Source organism: Petaurus breviceps, unplaced genomic scaffold (assembly GCF_028583685.1).
Source record: "Petaurus breviceps papuanus isolate PSGF00001 unplaced genomic scaffold, PetGlider_PUasm1.0 90762, whole genome shotgun sequence".
In the NCBI taxonomy this organism is placed as follows: domain Eukaryota; kingdom Metazoa; phylum Chordata; class Mammalia; order Diprotodontia; family Petauridae; genus Petaurus; species Petaurus breviceps.
Genome location: NW_027187339.1, coordinates 610,424 through 632,135, shown reverse-complemented (window position 1 = coordinate 632,135; position 21,712 = coordinate 610,424). Strand labels below are relative to the sequence as shown.

Genomic DNA, 21,712 nt, shown 5'->3' with positions numbered 1-21,712 from the left:
CCCGCCGAAAACATAATTAATTTTTTTAATTATTTCTTTACAAATTAAAGATGCATTGAAAAAATAAACCAGTGAGGAGAAGTGAGAGGCCCGAGCGTCCCCCACCTCCAGCTCAGTGCTCGCCCTCGGACCTGGGTCTGTTCAAAGGTCCAGCTGTCCCAGGGGAGGGGCAGGACCAGGGCTCCTGCACCATTGTCCATCCGGCCTCTCCAACTCGGGCCCCGGGGGGCCGGGCGGGCGGGGCGGGGCAAGGCAAGGCAGCGGGGTCAGGGCCAGGAGGGTTGGCTCTGTGAGGTATTGCAAGTTGATGACCAGGCTCCCTACAGAACCATCCAGTGTTAAAACACCCCCACGGAAAGGGGCTTGGTGACACGGCCCCCTATCCCCCTAACGTCCAAAATTTCGTCCACCTCCGTGAAGGGTCCCGGGCTCTCCTAGCAGAGAAAGGGTGGGTGCAAAGAACCCCCAGGGTCTCCACCCACACAGTGAACACCAGACATGAGGGCAGGGGAAACGTTGGAGGCCATCTTCCCCCTTCCCCCAACCCTTCCACCTCCCCCGTGTCTGCTGCTCCCACAGGCCTAGGAGGGGTGGGTGACCCTGGAAAAACACTGGACTGTGCCACCCACCCGGCTCCTACATGTCACCCTACATGTCATCCCTAATATAGGAAGTCACGGATATAGAGCTGAACCAGCTAAAACAGGCAGCACCTGAATCCTTTTCTGTCCCGGCTGACCGCTGCCCCAATCCCCTGGATCCCCACCATACACTCCTGCTGCCCCCTCTCTTGGCTTAGAGGCTGGCCCAAACGGACACAGAGCATTCCCAGAGTTTGGGTGCCTCTGCACCCCCAACACTGAGTCACACACAGTGAACTGAGAAACTACATTCATTATGACAGGGTTAGCAGGAAAGGGGGGGATAGAAGGAGTACCTGCCAGCAGCAGGACATAGTTTGAGTGGTGAGACACTTGGACCCAGAGAGGGGCTACCCTCCCCATCCCCTCCCCCACCCTCCTGAGACTGAGGGGATCTCTGCTTACGTGACTTAAAATATATGCAACTGTCCAGATTTCCCTGCTGTCCTGGGGACTTGTGGGGAGCTGGCCTGGAGCCCTCTGCCCTGCACCCACTTCCTCTAGCTCAGCAGCTGCCGGATCTCCTTGTGCATGTGACACAGAAAGTCTACGTAGGATGCACCCCCATTCAGGCTCTTGTCCTCCACCAGGAAGTGCTTGAATAACATCTCCAACTTGTCCTCTTGCTTCACCACGATAAGCTAATGCCAGAGCAGACATTACATGGGAGGATGGTGGAAGCCAACCAACCAAACATCCCTCCTCCACCACTATTCTACAGGATCATCTTTGGCCCCATTAGACCTGGGGAAGACAATGATGCAAGGGGAACTTGGGAAGAGATTAGTACCTTCATATATCGGGATCTCTGTGCACGGAAGCCATCAATGAGGTCACGCACCCTTTTAGACAATGGGTTCTCCAGGACTGGCAGGGCACTCTAGAGAACACAGAACTCGAGGTTTCCCCCATGGCCAAGTTACTGTATCTCAGCCCAGTCATGAATATAGCCCCATGAAGCAAAGACAGGACCTAAGATGGGACAATTCCGTCCCATACCTCTTGGAAAAGACCAGCAGAGCCTGTCCAAGGTGCTAGATCCCTCTAACTTTGCCATTGCTCATTAACATCACCTACAAGCCTCTCCCCCTCCCAGATTTCCTAGAAGCCCAGCCTCTCACCAGGCCACTATTAATCTGGCTGAAGGAAGGAACGCTGAAGAGGCTCTGGACAACACCTTGCTGCACACTGGCCCCAACCCAGAGGAAAAGGTTAAGCCCATTCTCCAGTAAATACACATCTCCCTTGCTGAGGCGCTCCTCGGATGCCCTGATAGCTGGTGGTTCGGCACTGCTTTCCACTGGAACCTTTGTCTGCGAGTAGAGGAGGGAAAGATGATCAGACCAGTGGAAACCAGTAAACTCCTACCCAAGACAACACCAACTTGCTCAGATTCTTCCCTTCTCCCAGGCCGACCTCTCACTCTCATCAGTGCCTACCTTCTCCCCCAAGCTCACTTTCTCCCTAGCAGGAGCTCACATACCAACCCCTCATCCTCACCAGTGGTAGGAGTCGAGGATAGAAGAAGACATTGGTTTCTGCCACATCCATGGAAGTGACCAATTGCCGGACGTAGGCCCGGTCATCAGTGGTGACCTCAGCCCCAGGCTGTAGGACATCACTCTTCAGCACACAATTTAGGTAAACAGGGAGCAGCTTCATGCACTCTGGGAGGATGAGCTGAAGGAGGAAGAGAAGAGGGACACTGAGCGAGCCTGGGAAAATCCTTCTCAAAACCAGCCTAGCTCCCTTCTTTTCATCTCCTCTGCAGCCCAATGTAACTTCAACTCTCAACCACCCACTTGCATCCACCCCTTATTCCCAAACCTGTCCAGCAGAAGATGGGCTGGCACAGTTCTTTCGGTAACAGGCCAGGATCTGGGCACACTGGCTGATGAGAGCATCACGTACTGTCTTCACAGGACTGCTCAGTACCCCCCGGTATGCTAAGAGAGAAAAAATACAAGGCAAGTCATTCCAAGTCACCCTGCTATAAAAGACACTAATAATAACAGCTAGCATTTACATAGTGCCTTAAAGTTTGCAAATGTGTTACAAATATTATCTTGCTTTATCTTCACAACAACCCTAAGAGGTAATGCTGTTATTCTTATCCCCATCTTAAGGATAAGGAAAGAGGCAGACAAGGTTAGGTGACATGGCCATGGTCATATAACTCACCTCATCAAACTTAACTAACAAAACCTGATTTCTGTTCCCCAACATCTACCCTGCCTACTCAGGTGCCCATCCCTCACCAAACTTGGCCAGGTAGTTGATGAGTGTGTCAGTCTCACAGTTCCGATACAAGTCAGCCAGCTGGGTGCAGCAGTTCAGCGACAGGTTGTGAATACGGAGCCTCCGCTGCCCAGCACAGCTTGTGTAGAGCAGAGCACACTGGAGACGGGCAGAGATGAGCAAGAGTCAAAGACAGTCCCTTTCCCCAGCAGCTTCCTTCTTTGGTCCCATCACCCCCTCCCCACCCCACCCCCCTACAGACAAAAGAATAATTTGGGAGTGGGGGGTTGTTAGTTTGGACCTGTGATTTTATTGACCTTTGTAGGGAACTACAAGCAAAGAAACTCCCTCTACGATGCCTACCTGTCATAACTGTTGGCCAAGTGACAGTCTGAGAGTTGCTTGAGGCAGTGAGAAATTATATGCTCAAGGTCACAGAGCCACAATTAATGTGACTGGAACTCTCAGAATGGCCATCAAACAACTGCTTCTCAGAAAGAGACACCTGGTAACTGACATTTCCTTGCTGGATCTCATCTCCTAACCTGGATGAGGGCTCCACTATCTTCACTGAGGCGATCATCATGCTTGAATTCTACAGTCACTGTCTTGTCCCCATCCAGACCTGCCAGCTCCACATCTGTTGTGTTGCTCATGTAGAAGGCTCCAAAGAAATCTGTAGCCCGGATACCTGAGGTCACAGAGACAGTGCCAGGACAAAGGCTATGTAAGAGCAGCTCCCCAAACCTCACCTGAAACCTCCCTCCCTAAGATGTTTCCTTTTCCCATCCCAGGACCAACCAGTGCTTGTCCGGACTCGCATCACAGCATCAAAGCCAACATCCTTCTGTACATCTCGACGTAGATCACTGAGGAAGCGTTCCTGGTCACTTTCCACCTGCAGTTTCCCAAGCCACAAGTCACATCACTGACTCCCCTCACAGTATGGACCATCCCTATTCACCCTCCCAATATACTTTCATGAACTACTCCCCCCCAGCCCACACGCTCTCTAGACACTATCCTTATCAACAGAATAGGTATGACAGAAAACCCCCAAGCTCTGCCATTGTCTTTGATGTTGGTCAGTATATTTGAGTGTCTAGAGCCCATACCTGGAAGCAAGCGTACTTGTAGATGGACCCACCAGTATGGTGGGGTACTACCCCAAGGGTAGCCACATCTACATACTGGTTAGGAAAGAGAAACAGGTCCACACAGCAGCCCTGGGTCACACACTCCTTGGCCAGGGACTGATAGAAGCCTGTTTGTGGCTGAAACAGAGTCTGAGAAAGGAGAAAAAGGGACAAAAAGTTATAGTCAACAAATATTTCATTATTTATTCAGTACTGTGTGAGATACAAAAAAAAAATATATAAAGTGTCTACAGGGAGCTACTATGAATCCCAGCTTATTTCTCAAACAAGCTGTCTCAAAGTATTAGTGGGAAGTAGGAGAAACATGTTAGAGGCATGCAGAGTTTGTGAGGAGCAGGATTTCTCATCTAAGCCTACTCAGCCCATCCTACCTTCTCCTTATCAGTGTTGAGCAGCTTCCTGTCATCTCGGTTCTTCAGCTTCCCAGGGGCTTCTGCAATGGGCAGAGATGTATGGAACAAAAACAACTTTCCTGGACACTCAGCAGCCTATAGATGGAGCAGGAAGAAGAGTCATGGACATACCTGCTAGGCAGACACTTCCCTCTGGTAACCAACATTAACAGTCCTTAAAGGAGCTGGAGTCACATCTGACACACTCTACTCTACCCCATGACAGCTCTATACTTACCTTCAGGGCCTCCATTCCAGCCTGAATCACAGGGGCAAATACTGTCTCTGTCTCCCTGGTATCTGCAAACATTTCTGGAATCTGGTCCAGCAAACTGAAGGAGTAAGAAAAGTCAGTCTTAACAGCTACCTTCATCATCTCCTCCCCATCTAGGATCCCAACCACCAAAGCCTCCAATCGCAGACGGTACTCCCAATTACAATTCAATCCAACACATAATACGTGCAAGACACTGTGTCAAGCACTGGAATACAAACAGAAAGTAACACAGCCCTTGCCCTCAGGAAACTTGCCATCTCTTAAGGAGAATAGGAAACATACTCTACTAACCATAAGGAAGTCAAAAGGACCATGACAAATTTGGGGGAAAAAAGAGAGATGCCTTTCAGTTTTTTGGAGGAAGGGGAGGAGAAGGCACCTGAGGTGGTCCTTACAAGAAAGGAAAAACATTTAATAGGTCTGGAGGTACACAGTGCAGTAGTATAGTCTGATTGGAACAGACTCTGCATGGACAGGTAGAAATGGATGTTGGGAGCCAGACTGTGGAAAGCCTTGAAAGGCAGACTAAGTTTTTACTCTGTGTAGGAGGCAATGGGGAGCACAAAAAGTTTTTCAGCATGACAACTTAATCAGAGGAGTACATTAGGAAGATTACTCAGGCAACAATGTGGAGAATGGACTGGAGAAAGTGGAAACTGAAAACAGGATCCCACCAGGGACCCCGGAGGCCCAACCAACAGCTCTTCCCTTCCCTCCCCTCAGTCCCCCATCATAGGTCATGGTGACACAAACAGTTGGCCCTGGAGCCCACCTGGTGATGACTGTCCGGGACTCGCTGACATTAACCAGGAAGCCATCCAACAGCGGCACGAACATGTCAGCCACATCAGACACCACCATCATCTGTGGCTGGGCCAAGGAACTCTTCACATTGTAGAAGTGCAGCACTTTGTTGTACGTGACAAAGCCAACTCTGATGGCCGACTCCTCGGCCCCGCCCTCCCTGTAGGAGGGGATGCTCCTCAGGAGATACTCCCTTCCTGAGTGCCGTCCTCCCCACCACCCAGAAGCCAGTGGCCACGTTAACAGCCAACTTGTCCCACCACCCTGGGGGGAAGGAGGGAATATCAAGCTCACAGTCCCTTACCTGGGCAGGAAGTCCAATAATGACTTGAGCTCCTCACAGAGGAGCCTGACAAGGCCACTCCTAACAGCGTTGTAGGAGACATCAATCATGAAGATGAAGGCAGGGGGATGAGGGAACTTGTTGTTCTGAGGTAGAAAGAAGCATGAGGGGAAATGAGGGTTATCAATAAAGTGACTGAGGAGCAAGAAGATGAAATGGAAAAGAAATCGGAGGGGCCCAGATTGAGCCACCCTTCTATTTCCCTCTGACCTCACCTTGCAGTAATCCACAGTAGCCAGGAATTCATAGGAGCCCAGGGAAAGCTCAGGACGGTCATAGAAGTCTACACGTTTACCAGTGTGATCCAGGTGTTGGAAATACTGGGGAGGAACTGTCAAAGGGTACAGTGGGATGTTATAAAGAAAACCACTTTATCAATTTCCATGAATGATGAAGAAGTAGCCTATACTGAGCTCAGACTTGAAAATCTTAGTTCCATTCCCTATGTTCTCAAATTTTCCCAATATTCTTTAGATGGGGCAATCACCAACTTGGCGTAGCCCCAGACATACCACTCTCAGGCCCTGTCCACAGACTGACCTTCAGTAACACAGCTGCAAAAGCAGCACTGGAATCGCCTCCCGCCTTCAATAAACTGCATGAAGGGGCACATGTAGGCTTTGCAGCGATTGCAGCGCACAGGACCTGATTCTCCATGGTCCACCACATACGGAGGGGCCTAGGGAAGAGAGGGGAGGAGCTGAGACACAGGGGAACTAGGGTGGGTCCGACATGAGGGACAGGCACTGGGGCAAGGGAAAGGAATAACAACAACCTGGAGGAAGAAGGGGGTGGGGGGAAACAGCAGAAATGGAAGGAAGAAGGGAAAGGGGAAGGGAGCAATGGTCACAGGAAATATGTCCCTCAAAGAATGGGCACTGTAATCTCCCCATCCCTATAATCAATTCCCTCCTTGAAGTGGTGAAGATTAGCTGTGCTGGTCCCATTTAGCTGAGGGCTATGACATGAACCAAGATGGAAATTCCCAGATGCTTCTAGGAACTTTTACTTCAGACCTCCTTAGACTCTCATCCCTCCGTTTAAGACTCCTTACCCTCTACCCTCAACTCCTAAATACGTAAGATTCCTGACCTTCCACTATATACTTATGACTCCTGCCCTCCTCCATTCCTAAGTATCAGTGACTCCTGTTGTGCCCTTGGGTTGACGAACATGAGCAGGTGAAGATCTTCCAGCCAAGTAACCAACCATCTCCCTAATACTAGAGCAGACAGATCCATCAAGGAAACTGAAAGGGGCCTCTGGGGGAACACTAAAATCTTCAGCCAAACTCAATGCAACCCTTCCAAAACTAAATGGGTCAGGATGGGAACAGTCATTGACATAAGGCCACACTCAACTCATCCACCTCCCCCCACTCCTCCCCAGGACCTGTGAGGCCTCTGGGATACATGTGCTATGGACCCTGCGACCAGGGCCTTATTTGGTAGCTGCTTAGTTCTCATTATCCAAGTAGTCTATTTGTTAAGGGATGGGTAAGGACCTAGGCAGAAGAGAAAGACTGCCTTCTCCAACCCAACCGTGTTTGGAGGACAACAAGGGGCAAAACTGAGATATCAGCTATGTCTAAACTCCCTAGAACCGGTTCCTCAAATCCCACCTTCCCCACTCCCACCCCATTTACCCAAACTAAATTCCTTTTGTCAGACTGGCTATAACCTCCAAATGCCCCGATCCAGTCTTACCTCTATAATTCTTTCTAAACATGGGCCTCAGAATGATAAGCAATGAGGCCTTTGGCTCCTACTCATACAACTAAAATACCATCACCCTCTGCAACTGGGTGGCATAGTAGGTAGAGTACTGAAGTCAGGAAAGACCCAAGCTCAAATCATGCCTGGGACACTAGCTGTGTGACCCTGGGGATGTCTCAACCTCTGAGCCATTTCCTCAACTGTAAAATGGGATTGATAATTACAGGATTGTTTTATCAAATAAGATAGTCTATGTAAAGCTCTTTGCAAACCTTAAAGTACTAGATAAATGATGACTCTCATGACTATTATTTACTCCCAGCTCCCTCCCAACCCCACTGCCCAGAACACTTGCCTCCTCAGGGGGCAGCCTGGCCAGTGGCTTGATGACAGCTGCTAGGGGCACCTGAGCCTGCTTGGCCATGTCAGATGTGCAAGGGATGTTATATGATGTACACCGGATGTATCGGGGACTTGCATTTCCTGCAAGAAAGGTACAGAGTCAGATTTAGACCAGTTTGTCTTACTTATCACCCCTATCAACAGACCCACAGACCCAACCAAAGGTGGCTTTGTTCCTTGCCATAAGGGGTGTGCCCTGCTTAGACATAATAAAAACCTAATTCTCAAGCTGCAGACCATGGTTAAGTTTACCTCCATCCAAATTATGAAGGCCCCTCAGTAATGGGAAAGGGAAAGACTCCACAGAAGATGTCAGTGCCTGGCTCACCTTGGTCTTTCACTACAAAGTTGGTGGTAACCAGGGGTGGGACTTGGCCTCGTGCTCCAGTGACAAATGGCTCTGACCCCCGGTTATTCCTATCATCTTCAATGACCTGAATCTGCAGGAATGAGGAGAATGGGGTAAATGTAAAAAGGAAGAAAGCTGACCACAGAAAACCAAGAAATAGAAGAGAGCAGAGCTATACAACAGACTCTGATGATTCACCAAGCAACATACCTACACACACCCAACCTCCTAAATTAGGTCCCTTTCCACTGATACCAATGAATGGGTTATAAACCCAATCCCCACCCTTGATAATCCCCACTCTCAAGCCAGCAGTACTCTGAGCAGGCAAAACTGGGGGATGGAGGAGAGGTATGTCAGATGATTGATGGGCTGGACAATGAAATCACTTAATCCCCACAAATGGTTAACCCCAACCTCTCTTGATGATTCTAGGGCAATCCAAATACAGACCCTTGGGTTGATCAAATTCCCTCTCCCCACTTCCCTTTCTTTCCCATAAGTTACATTTGGAGTCAGAAAAAAAAACAAATGTTAACAAGGTGAAAATGAATCTACCTGAAATGACCCCACGCTCAATGGAATGGGTAAAGAGGATGAACAGTGAGGTGGGCAGGGAACAAAGGCTGCCTTTGTCTCAAAGGAGCACTAGACATGAGCATGGGAAAGATGCTGCATCTTGCTACCTACCCCAACCCTGATCCCAACACCCTTAATCCTTATAGTAGAATAGAAAACATTATTTTAGTCCAGAGCTTCCTTTTACTGTACAAAAATGCTGAAGGGAAAGAAAAGGAGAAAAATTTGGTGGGCCAGTGATGACATTCTTGACCAGCATGGTTATCTTCAGTCTCCCTAGTAAGGGGTAAATGAAGCCAACAGTAAGGGAAAAGAAGACATGATTCTGATGACCCCACCTCATATTACACAGTCCTCCATAGAAGAGGGAGGGCTAAAGTCAACAGTATCCAAGAGTTCATGAGGAAGAGGTCCAGAACCAGCTACCCCATCCCTCAACCCAAGCTGGCAGGCCCCCTTATAGACAGCTTAGTCCCTAAGCATCAAGGCCCTGTAGTCCAGTGCCCCTAAAGAGGCTTGAACTCATCCACAATAGGTAAACCAGCATCAAAGTGAGGGAAATCTGACCTCTACTCTCACCCAGTCTTACTGGGTAATGATGTCTCAGAGAAGCCAGCAGGGCTGGGGGGGGGGGGGGGGGGGGGGGGGGGGGGGGGGGGAGGGGGGAGATAAATCAGGTGAGGTGAGTGGAATGATGGTTTACTAATAATAGAGTTTTCTAGAAACTTCACCCCCAATCTTCATGTACTGCTGTTCCCAGCCCTCTACTTTCTTTGTAACACAGTAAGCAGAGACATGCATGCTGTTCCTGCCAGTAGGAGGATGGGTGGGTTGAAGGATGAAAGGAACTGGGGAAGGGGTAAACACAGTGAATGAAGTGAAACTGAAGTCACAGCATGCACAGGTGGCACCAACACGGAGCAGACGCGCACTCCCCACCCCCGGACTTACTGGGCTGGGAATGGCATCGGGGTCTATTCTGTGCCTGGTTTTCTGCTGAGGAGGCAGCTCATTGAGTTGCTTTTAGTTTGTGTTTTAATAATAAAGGCAGCAAAAGGACACACAGAGAGAAACAAAAGAACAAGCAGATGTTACTTCTCTGAGCCCTAAAGGAGTCAGACACATATATCTGGAGCTCTGAAAACACTGTGAAACCAGGTTCTGTCTGGGTGGGGGAACCCCTGCGTCCCTGGCCTCCCAGCTCAAAGGCTCTGGTGGCTCAGGGTGTGATGCAGGAGGACAAGAAACAGGGCACAGACGGAGGCCAAGCAGGGAGAGTATGGGGAAGAGCTGGGCAGGCAGAGGTGCTGCAGGGAGGAAAGGGGGTGTTCCCATTTGACCAGTCATTGAGCAGGTAGCCAGACACCTAAGAGATTCATCCCACTGAAAGGGAATGACCTCAAACCCGCTGGTCTTCTATAGATCCAAAAGAGCTCCAATTACCTGAGGAAAGCTTTGCTCACTCTACCCTCAGCCAGGCAGGCTGCCATCAGAATACAGGCTCTGCCCCGGGGAACAACCCCACAGAGTGGGGAAAAACACGATGAAATACGGTAACTTGAAAATATGACGGAGTGAGCAATACACCAAATGCTGTGACAGGAATGGTTGAGGGGCTGATTCAAGAGAGAGCAGCCCCCTGGCATCCAGCTAAGTTTTAGTGATTCTGAAGTTTCCAACCACTTCAGGGATAAAATATACTCACTTTCTGAAAAGAAGTACTTCTGTTATAGGCCTTTCAATTCATATTCCCATAATAATCAGGGAAAAAACTCCCCTCACTATCAATGAAATTGGAATGTTCTAGGGAGAAAGAGCTCTATCTAACCAGGTGTTAAGTGTAGGAGAAATGGTCTCAGCCCACGCTCCAAAAATGAGGCAGTCAGTTCCCAAGACTTCCAAGGTGTATCTGCTAGTGAAATACCTCACTAAAGATCACTGCAGCTCCATAAACCTTGGAGCTTCACATTATGTCCTACCCTATCCCCTTTTACTGCAAATAATAACAACCAAAATTTACTCTAAACTCTTAAAAAGGAAAGGGTGATGAGGGGAAAGGACTGAGCAATGCTGCTTAAGATTTGTTCCAATTCTCTCCAGCTTAGCACGCACACACACAGGTGCACAACAGCCATGGTCACAAGACAATGTACCTACAGGACTAGGGATGGAGTCAGGATCCAAGCGCTTCGGGGGAGGAGGCTGAGGAGGCCCAGGCTGACTGGCAAAGTTGGGTGCTCCGGAGTAGGCTCCCCCATAGTTGGGCTGAAGGCCTCGGGCTGGTCCAAAGGAGCCTGCGAGGCAAAGGCATGAAGATTTTAACCCCATAACTTCCTCCCTATCCTCTCTCACAAGGTCTAAGGCATTTCACAAACACAAGAGATAAATACTAAGATACAGTGATACAGCTCACTCACCAACAACTTGAAAAAATCAAATATAAAAAATAATAACTAATCTTGGGAGTCATAAGTCCTGGATCACATGTTTAATAGCTATGTGACCCTGGGCAAGTCCCTTAAACTTCCCTAAGCCTCAGTTTCCCCGTGTTAAATAGAATCAATACTTGCACTACCTAGTCTATCTCCAAGGATTGGATAAGGAAAACACTTTGCAAATTTCCAAGTCTTCTTATGAATGTGATTATCAAAATTATCATAAACTCCTGGGAAAGAGAGCTGCTGACAATCTACCTTCTATCTCATACAGAAAACTACTAGTCAAACAAATGGTATTTAAATTCATGGCCATCCCAGCTCTGACAAAGCCAACATGAGGAAGACTCACCATTCTGTTGTAGCTGATAGCTTGGCTGGGAGGAGTGCATAGGAGGCGGTGGTCCTGGGGGCCCAGGCATTGGGGGCTGAGGTTGTGGGGGAGGTGAGGATGCATGGTTGGGCTGGCTCACTGGGGGCCCCCCAAAACTCTGTCCAGGCATGGGTGGTCCAGCAATTGAAGGAGGCCTGGGGCCCCCTGCTGCTGAGGGTGGGAAACCAGAAGGCTGCATAGGGGCAGAGCGCTGTGGGGTTTGGGCACCAGGATGAGCCTGGGCCAGGCTAGTGGATGGAGCCAGATTCTGAGGGTATGAGCCATATAGACTGGAGCCTTGAAAACTTCCTGGGCCTGAAGCCATTGATGTAGGTGGTGGCCCTAAAGAACAGAAGAGGATAAGTTACTACTCTAGTCCCTAATTCCTGCATATTACAAGCTGCTTCTCTATCCACACAGCAAAGTCGTTTTATAATTTTTTTTATACCAAGAGGCAAAGGAAAGTAGAGTTAGGGCACCCATCAAAGAACCTTCTAGCTTATATCAGTTACAGCTACCAAAGACCTAGAAAACAAAACTCTCAATGGCAAAGTCCTTGGCAGTGTCCAGCAGTTCTATATAAAAAGCTGGCATAATTTAATTAATAGAAATGTCACTAAAGATCCATGATCACCTGCTTTGGCCGCTGAACCCTAAAGATGCTGTGCCTTCCCATCTGATTCAAAAGTTGAAACCTCCTACATGTGTTGTATCACCCACTAGAGGAGCTCCTACTTTTCTTCTGATGCCTCCAAGGTTAAGCTTTGGACATAGTAAGAACTTAATAAATGTTCTTTCCTCCATTCCTTTGGGGAAAGGGAGAGAAAGGAAGGCAACAAAATCTTTGTACCCCCAGGCACTTACCATAGCCTAACCCTGAAGGAGGAGGGGCACCTGAGCCGCTGATCTGCATTCCTGCCATTTGAGTGGTCACCTGTGCACTAGTTGGGGGAGGGCCATAGGGCTGAAATGCAGCTGGCTGGTTCACCAGAGGGGCCACTGGGGCTGGCACAAATGGCTGAGACACAGGGGGCCTGAGGAGAGAGTGAGAGTAGAGGTAATAATGAGATCTAAGGACCCTGGCAAACTTGGCAAGAATCTCTAGCCCCAAACTACCTTACCCTTCTTTCCCCTAAACTGGGCTCTGCCAAGACTTCATTTTTCCTTTCATATCTACACACAAATGGTACAACTTCTTGATGATCCAAATTGTGAATTTCTTTGACATATCAAGGATCTGTGTTTTTACTGATGTGGTAGATTTTTCACTGCAAACACTGCAATCCCACTAATTTAGCAGATTGTCACTAAGAGATCCCATGCCTTCTCCACCCCAATCCCCTGCTGCCAACCTGGTGGTGAAGCTCCAAACTGAATTAGGCTGGTCCTTAGACAACAGTATCTGTCAACAGTAGCACTGAGATCACATTCAAAGCCTTTTTACCTGGGAAAGGACCACCAAAGCCTTCAAGAATCCAAAATCATCTCCTCACTACAATGAGGTATTGGGTTAAATATTCATGAGACAATACTGTGAACCACTTTTTTTTGGTGGCATCTGTGACAAATCTAATTCTGAACTTGTGAGTGCACTAGATCATGACATCACCATGTCCAAGGGTTGGGTAAGGAAAACACTTTGTAAAGCTCCAAGTGCTCTTATCAATGTAATTTCTCTGCCTAAGCCCATCACTGACTTTACTGCTACAGTATGGTAGTCAACATTCCAGGGGCTAGAAGTGAAGGAGCACTGCATTATACTAACAGTATACTGGTCAAATGAATGTAATTTGAGATTTCTTCCTAAAATACAGGTGTGAGCCATAAAGTAAATAAATTCAGAGAGCAGTTCATCTTAGTCTGGCATGTTGCATGAGTATTATTTCAAAGCCACTATTCAAATATTAGTACAAAACCACATTTCAAATTATACAAGCTGAGAAAACTCATTGCTAAAAAACTTGTAAAAAACATGTACACATTGCTGCTAGAACTGAAAATGAACAGAATCTTTTTATATATAATCTAAAATTTAACAAGAATCATGAAATTTAACCAAATAATGCCATTATTGGGAATATACTCCAAGAATGTTCTCATAAAAATTAAAATATACAATAGATATGGATGAAATTTATCTAGAAATGAATTTTCATAAATATAGATGTACTGGACAACCTAAATATTCTTCACTTGGTGAATGGCTGAATGAACTATAGTACATCAGTGTAATAAAGTGGACTATCAGTGTACTACAATGGCACATCAAGGATCTGTGATTTCAGTGGTGAAGCAATACAAATTTCAAACCATCTAAACTGTAGAAAACAAGTGGTAGAGAAATGCCTTAGGTTCAGAGAGGCTGTGACTAGGCCACAGCCATCTTGCAAGTAAGAGTCAAAAGAAAGCTCTGAACTGAGGGGTCACAATGACATTAGAGATGAAAAATATAAGACTACTAAACATATTTGGAAAGGTTTCTATGAAGTGACATCAAGTAGAGAAAGTAGACACATCGAGAGAAAACTCTACAGAAAGATAAACTGCAGGAGATCACAGGTTTGAAAGGACTTTCAAGGACTCTTCAACCCCTTGTTTCATGGAGTAGAAAGTTGAGGTCCATAGAGGCTAATTTACTTGCCCAAGTTCTGTTAAGTACTAAGGGTCAGAGTGGTACTCCTGCTGCCTTAAAATGAGAATGACAAACAGAAGAAGAAGCAACTAATAAGCTATTGTGGACATACTGTATGTATTAAATTTTAATTGTTAATAGTTATAAATGTATATTTCATTGCTTTTGTTGTTTAAGTTAATTTATTTTAAATTTAAAGGAGCCTGGCTAAAATGCTACCCTTGGAAGTACATGTTAGAAGCCTATAATATAAAAGGTCCTCCTGGTGTTTCTGTGGGGAATAAAACTCCCTTGGACAGAAGCCCAGACAGACTTGCCATCCCAAATTCTATTTTAAAGTAGACTATATTCCCATGAAGACTTTATCCTCTCACCTCTCTCTTTTAATTTGTAATCCACAATTAACATATTCACATATAATGTTTTACTTTTAGAATTTTGTTACATATCATTTTATTCCTATTAGTTTTATCTTCCCTACTACACTGTGGACAAGACTATACTTTGTGGGGGTGGCTAGGTGGCGCAGTGACTAGAGCACCAGCCCTGGAGTCAGGAGGACCTGAGTTCAAATCTGGTCTCAGACACATAACACAAAAACTAGCTGAGTGTCCTTCGGCAAATCACTTAACCCCAATTGCCCTCCAAAAAGCAAAAAATTAAAAAAAAAAAACCATGGGGAAAAAAAAGACTATACTTTGTACTCTCTGGTACCTCACTCATTAAACACATAGTTGGTAGGATACCTGTTTCATCAACCACCCTTGTATTAGCATGGATGATTAAGAGCTCCTTCCATTCTTATCCAACATATATTTATCTCATGGCCCCAAGAAGATAAAGGTCACTTGCCACATGTTCAGCTAACAAAGGTCAGGATGTTTCCTAGGCTATTTCCCTTACTCTGTTTCACCCCAATGTATAACTCTAAATTCTGGGACCTTCCATCTTCTCCTTCGTTAACTGAAAAACAAACAGTGCCCTAGTAGAAAAGCTTCCCGAATGTCCTGGGGACTGCTCTGACAAAGAGTGTGGATGATTTCTCCTTTGGGCCTTCCTGCTATGCCCCTCACAAGTTACATCCCAGTCCTCATTGTTTCTGCCTCTGTGAAATGTAGGGGCTATTCTTTCCTCTGTGCTTTAGGACAAGGCTGGCCGGAGTCCAACCAGCCAGCCCTCCACACAGCCAAGTGACAGGAGCAGGCCTAAGGGATCTCAAAGACCCTTCTTATTCTTTCCTAGGGGCAGACTCAGTAAGAGCAGTAATGTTAACTGCTCGATCGTGTCTAGATAGGAAAAAAATCTAGTGGCAGAGAGTCTAGAGCTCAAAGGAGAGAATGTGAAACAGAATCCTAGCTAAGATACCAGTATACCAGCAAGAGCAGAAGACTGAGGAAAGGAAATGAAAGGGAAAAAAAGATGGAGAGAAAGGAAGTAAGTCAAGAAAGGGTAGGACAGGAAAAAAGAGAGATGAAAAGGGAACAGACAGCAAAAGGAAGGGGGCCCACTCACACTGTTGCCTACTTCTTACATAGCTTGAATATGATCTGTATACCTATTTATCTGAGATTAACCAAAGGTGACACACTTACCTATGCATCTGAACAGTGGAGCTTGGCCCATTCTGCACATCTCCTTGGGCAAACTGGCCATATGCAGACTGGCCACCAGGAACTCGGGCTGTAGTGGAGGCTGGGGGTGTTCCCGAGGAAGGTGGCGCTCTTGGCACCCCTAAGAGGAATGAACAGAAATTCAGTAAATTATCAAAAGGTCTCCACCCTGAACCAGATGCAAAATAGGGATCAGCGTGTTCAGGCCTCTACAAGCCACTCCTACTGCCTCACAATGAAGATGACACTACTGATTGTCAACTTTAGCCACAGCAGCCATTTTTGTCCTGGACCCTGAACAGCAAGCTCCCTGCATACCCCTATCATGTCACTGGCTGAGCCCTCTATCAGTCACAAAACCCTGCTGAGATCTTCATATTGAATCTGTTGTCAAATCTTACGGATTCCACCTTCTCAACATCTCTTATCTACAGCCCTTTCCTCTCCTCCAACACAGGTCCTCAGGCAATAGTCTTCTCTGGCCATCTCCCTTCCCCAAGTCTCTGCCCTACTCTGCCGCCAGTCGTTTTCCGAAAGCACAGATCTCTAGAATCATACCACCCTACCATCCCCCAACCCAATAATCCTCCCTATCACCTCCAGGACCAAACAGAAAATCTTCTGTTTGGGTTTCAAAGCTCTTCCTAATCCGGCTCCTTCCAGCCTTTCCAGTTTTCTCACACTTTACTCCACGTACTCTAGGATCCAGCAACATCAGTGTCTTTGCTGTTCCTTGCACATGACACCCCATGTCCCAACTATGTGCCTTTTTACTTGCTATCTCCCACATGCCTGAATTCTACCCTTCCTCGTCTCTGCCTCCTGCTTCTCTGGCTTCCTTCAAATCCCGTCCCCTGCTGGTGCTTCCCTGAGACCACCTCCGGTTCACTCTGTGCGTATCCTGCACGTACACAGCTGTCTGAAGGTTTTCACAATCGGGATGTGAGTTCCACAAGGACAGTGAGTGTTTTTGCTTTTCTTTCTCTCCCAGAGTTCAGCACAGTTTCTAGCACACAGTAAGTACTTAATAAATGCTCAATGATTTGACCTGACGCCTATACTCCCCTAATTTAGTACAGTTTGGCCCTTCCACAGTTCAGATGCCAACATTTCCCAGGAAAAAGCGTCTAAACTGAGGATTAGCCACTTGATAAATCATAAAAGGGCAGATAAGAAGTTTTAGTAGGGCACGACATAGACCTCGGCTATGAAGGTATGTGAAGGAGAGGGTAAGGGCAGGGAACCCGCTGTTGTCACCTGCCCCTCACTCTGGCACATCTCAGCCAGGCCTCCCCCAACAGCTTCTCATTTGTACCCTAGCCCCAGTCTCCTCTCATAAAGTATGTCATTCCTTACACCACTGGCCACATGGTACAATGGAAAGAAGGCTTGTTTTGGAGCCAGACTGGAACTTCAGCTCTACCACTTCCTGTGTGACTGCACAAATTGTCCAACTTCTCTGGATCTCAGTTTCCTAATCTGTCAAATGAAGAGTTTGGACTAGAACTCTTAGATCCCTTCCACATCTAAATCTATGATCCTATGACCCCATTTCTATCCCTAAGAAAAGAGATAACCTCCTTTCTAAACCCTTAAGAGGTTCTGAGAGCAGCTCTACCCACAGTCCCTTTTCCCCATAAGGAAACTTTATTATTCATTTCTTCTACACCACTTTTGTTCTGCCTTCACAGGTAGAATCACAGAATTTGGGACCTTGGAGATCATCTAGTCTAATCTAATCTGTTCAAATAATAAAGAAACAACATTCAGTGAAATTAAAATGACTTGCCTAAGGTGATATATAGCTTATTTGTAACCATCAGAACTAGAGGTGAAACTCAAGTCTCCTAAATTCAGATCAGAATATTATTCCACAAAAACGGCTCAGTTTCTTTTGTTCTTTCTGCTCTCAGTGGAAGCAGAAACACCATATGGAACATGATAAACCCAACTTTACAGAAGCATCACGACATATTTAAAAGAGCACTGGCCTAGAAGTCAAGATCTGAGAGCTGGTGCTAGCAGTTTTATTTACTAACTTTGAGACCAAATCATTTTAAACACTGTAAGCCTGATTTTTCTTATCTGGAAAACAAGGATATTTATTTTACCTACTTCACAGAATTGTGAGGAAAGCACTTCGTAAACCTCAAAATATTATATAAATGAAAGTTATTGTCATTAAAAAGAATGTGAAAGTATTTTGTGAAAGTGCTTTATAAATGTAAGGTATTGATACCTATGAATCATGGCAGGGACCCAGATTTGTTCCTGTTTCAGAGATAGCTCTCCAGGTGATGCCAAACTCCAGTCTGATATGGGAGTTAGAAGCCTAAGGTGGACTCTGTCATGATCAAAGTCCCAAACCAGAACAGAGCAGGGACATGTTACAAATCTGAAAACTTGTTTTTCACCTCAAATCAGTCTCAGCATTGCCAACTTTGAATTCTAATACTTCGTTTTCATTTTTCATATTTTTTCCACAAGTTTTCAGTAGTCTCCCCTCTTCTCATTTCCACTAAAAACAGTAAGTTTGGCACACACCGAAGATGTATTCTCTTCTCCTCTAAGATGTTTCTTTGAACTTGAAATACGGCACAAAATCCCATTTGCGCACAGTACTATACTCCCTGAAAGAGTATTATAATAAAACATGCACCCCACAATGAATGTTAGAATGATTTTCCAAAGCCCTCCAAACACACATGGTACCCAAAGACTGAGGTGCCAGAAGTAAGGCTGTGACAGAAGCAAATGATCTCAGCAGAAATCTATAAAAGGCCTAAAAAGTCAGATGTGTAAACTCTACCCCTTTTGCTGAATAGCCAGTTCCTCAAGTTCTTAGACCAAGTCAGTCCTGAAGAGGCAAACCCAACCACAGGGAACAGTTCAGAAATTCTCAAGGTAGACCAAAAAATAAGACACAGAACAAGAATACTACCACTCAGAGGCTTGAAAAACACCTACCCCTACTGGGTAACTGGGTAGTCATGCCCTTTCCCTGTCTAGTCCTTGCCAGTATGCCCAGACTGGCAGTAGTCCAAGGAAACTAGAACACCACCTCATAGTGATATCTGTAAGCAATGAATTATCAATGGATACAAGGTGGAAGTACACACTCATTAAATGTCACAAAAGTGAATAAGAACCAGAAATAAGAAAGAGTAGATACTCACTGGCACACATAAAAAAAACCCCTCAACAGGATGCTAGCCACCACCTCTTCATAGCTTACAAGTAACTCAAACACATACCTGGTGGAGGCAGTTGCTGATAGCCTGGCACTGGACCATTGTAGGCTCCATAAGGACTAGGGGGGACTACAGATCCTGGCTGCCCACCATAGCTGGACTGATATCCGGTGTAGCCAGGCTGAGGCTGTCCATAGGGCACCCCAGGGGGAGCTGGCTGATTGACATTCATCTTGAGTGCATCCCCAACCTGGCCTCACCTGCAGAGTAGGAGAAAAAGGGGAAGGTTCAGAAACCAGCTTTCCAAAGTTGCAACATATTATATAAGTGACACTCAGCCCAAAGTGGGACTGAGGCTAGCTAGATAGATGTCTGCTCTGTGTTTCTGCTCCAAGTCAGGATATGGTTGGAGCCCCTATCCTGTTTCTCACAGTGCAAACAGTTCTCCCTGGAGTAGAACAGCAACCACAATTTCCAAGTTGTCTGGTATTCTTCCAGCCGGGCTCACCAGATTCTGAGACTACTTATATCCACAATGCAATTCAAGTAAATTCCTCCTCACCCCACCCACCCCCCAAACCAACTGGACCAAGATGCTTGAGATGGTCACATCTTTGTTCCTGCATTCCCAGTGCCTAGGACACACAGAGAAAGGTTAAACAACGTTCACTGAACAGTAACAGTGGAACAAACACTGGTCCGGCAGCAGAGCCTAAATGCTACCCCACCTCCAAACCTTCTGCTAAATGTCAAGGCAGGCTCCAACCCCCATGTCGCCGGGGCAGTCCAGCTCCGGCCACCGCTATGGCACGGGCTGTCAACAGGGTCGGGGAACCATTCGAATACAACGGGAGAAAAGGGGCGGCGGAGGGGGGGAGCGGACAAGGAAAGTTTCTCTCCCTTGAAAACGGGGTGGGTGGGAGACACGAGCTCTATGACCCACAACAAGCACACGCTGCAAGGTGCACACGCGTGGGGGGGGTCCCGGGTGACAGTCCCCAGGAGGCGGGGCGGGCTCCCCAGCCTCCGAAGGCCGGAGGGGGCTGCCCCTGAGGAAGCTGAGAAGGAACGTGGAGGACCCCTGCTGGGTCCCCGGCAGACGGCCGGGGCTAAGAGAGGGCGGGCAGGCAGAACGACGGGATCACCTCTTCCGGTCAAAGAGGACTCCGGGTTGGGTGACCCCCGCGCTGCAGACCCAGAGGGAGAAGTGAGGCAAGCTGGAGGCCGGCCCGGGCGCGACCCTCGGCTTGGACTGGCAGTGACGGGGTGAAGGCCCGCGAGGATGGGGGTCCCGGCCCAGTCCACTCCCTCCCGGCCGCGGCCCCGCCCCCGGGCTCCTCCCTTCCCCTGCGCACAGGGCTCGCCCAGGAAGGACCCCCAGGACGTCCAGTCTGTCTCGTCACTCCCCAGCCTCCTCTCAGCCCTCCTGTCCTCGACCTCTCCCCTGTCTCGAGGGCCTCACCCGGCTCCGGCTCCAGCGCCTTCCCCGGCTGCGCTCCCGGCGTCGCGACTCTCAGGCCCCACTTCCGGTTCCGAGCCGGCCGTGGAGTCGCCGCCGGAAGTGCCTCCCCCGCGCACGGAGGCCTCGGCCTCCGGGGCTGCCACGTCCTCACTAGGACGAGGCGAACGGACCCGGATGTTGCGCGTGCGCGGACGCCACCGCTGCCGCCTCCCTGTCATGGCGGCGGCGGAGGAAGCTTTGCTGTTTTTGACGTGTTTCCGCCCCTTGCGATGATGTTATGTTAAGGCCATGACAAGTCTCTCCTTCCCCTAGCACCGCCTTCTCAGCCCACCCTAAGTCTAAACCTCAATGGCGTTAGACTCCGCAGCTGAGACGGACGCCACGGTAGCGCTCCTGTGACGTGTTCATGACCTCTCACCCCGGGCCCAGGAGAGACCCTGACGCCCAAGACTTCAGCTGGCAGGCCCGGCCCTAACAGGCGGTGGAGGCTGAGTGGTTTATTTTTTTTTTTTAGCCGAGCCCAGGGCTCCACTGCAGCGCCCCCTGCTGGTTCCTTGGGTGCATGCAGAAACCCAAGTTGTATGTAGAATGGAATCTCTTTGAGGACAGGCATCCCTCCCTTTTCTAACCAAATCTCTAGAGCCTAGGACGTTTACAGGCACGTAGAAAGAGACCTTCCCTTCAGGAATCCCTATCTGAAATGGGAGGGACTCTCCCCGGGCCTTAGGAACTCGCAGGTTTGGGGGGTGATGATGATGACGGCGACGCTGACGACAACAGCGGTGCCCATAACACTGATAATAAGGAAAACAACAGAAACTGCAAGCGGGCTGCAAAGACTTAACTCCTACCAAATACCTAACAAAACATAACCTGGAGGCTTCAAGTATACATCCGAGAAGCGTGTCCTTCATAAACTGACACAGCCAAAACCCCTCAAAATATCCTTGAAAACAGGAAACTGTCCTGGAACGGGTGCATTATCACAAATCAAACTATCGTTGGCTAGTGCTGACATGATCCACAACGACTTGAGAACACGTTTCTAATAGCTGTAAGTCATGCTAAGTACTCATACATCATCTCCAAATTGCATGGAACAAAAATCTTTC

The 21,712-nt window shown here is 47.7% G+C and overlaps 1 protein-coding gene across 3 annotated transcripts; it reads right to left on the bottom strand.

Moving 5' to 3' along the window:
• Positions 1-10: 10 nt before the first annotated feature.
• Positions 11-20,748, bottom strand: SEC24C (SEC24 homolog C, COPII coat complex component). Of its 3 annotated transcripts, none has more exons than XM_069068252.1 (24): positions 20,601-20,748; positions 19,202-19,398; positions 15,930-16,068; positions 12,570-12,739; positions 11,685-12,047; positions 11,055-11,191; positions 9,849-9,917; positions 8,298-8,409; positions 7,923-8,050; positions 6,393-6,531; positions 6,068-6,183; positions 5,814-5,938; positions 5,478-5,669; positions 4,667-4,760; positions 4,408-4,524; positions 3,995-4,165; positions 3,681-3,777; positions 3,425-3,570; positions 2,900-3,038; positions 2,469-2,587; positions 2,142-2,321; positions 1,763-1,954; positions 1,432-1,521; positions 11-1,282 (listed from the first exon to the last, which is right to left on the bottom strand). In XM_069068252.1, exons 2-24 carry the CDS (start codon positions 19,368-19,370, stop codon positions 1,142-1,144), a joined length of 3,345 nt encoding a protein of 1,114 aa, XP_068924353.1. In that variant the 5' UTR covers positions 19,371-19,398; positions 20,601-20,748; the 3' UTR covers positions 11-1,141. The 3 variants fall into 3 exon arrangements, with proteins under 3 accessions (XP_068924353.1, XP_068924355.1, XP_068924356.1); XM_069068254.1 differs by lacking the exon at positions 20,601-20,748 and adding an exon at positions 20,284-20,466; XM_069068255.1 differs by lacking the exon at positions 9,849-9,917.
• Positions 20,749-21,712: the final 964 nt, after the last annotated feature.

What these genes read in the sequence shown, in the direction of transcription:
- SEC24C (XM_069068252.1), bottom strand. Translation starts at nt 19,370, where the DNA reads ATGAATGTCAATCAGCCAGCTCCCCCTGGGGTGCCCTATGGACAGCCT. An exon ending in CTGACTCCATCCCTAGTCCT is followed by an intron (nt 9,918 to 11,054) that starts GTAGGTACATTG and finishes ACAAACTAAAAG; the next exon opens with CAACTCAATGAGCTGCCTCC. An exon ending in TCCCGGACAGTCATCACCAG is followed by an intron (nt 4,761 to 5,477) that starts GTGGGCTCCAGG and finishes TTACTCCTTCAG; the next exon opens with TTTGCTGGACCAGATTCCAG.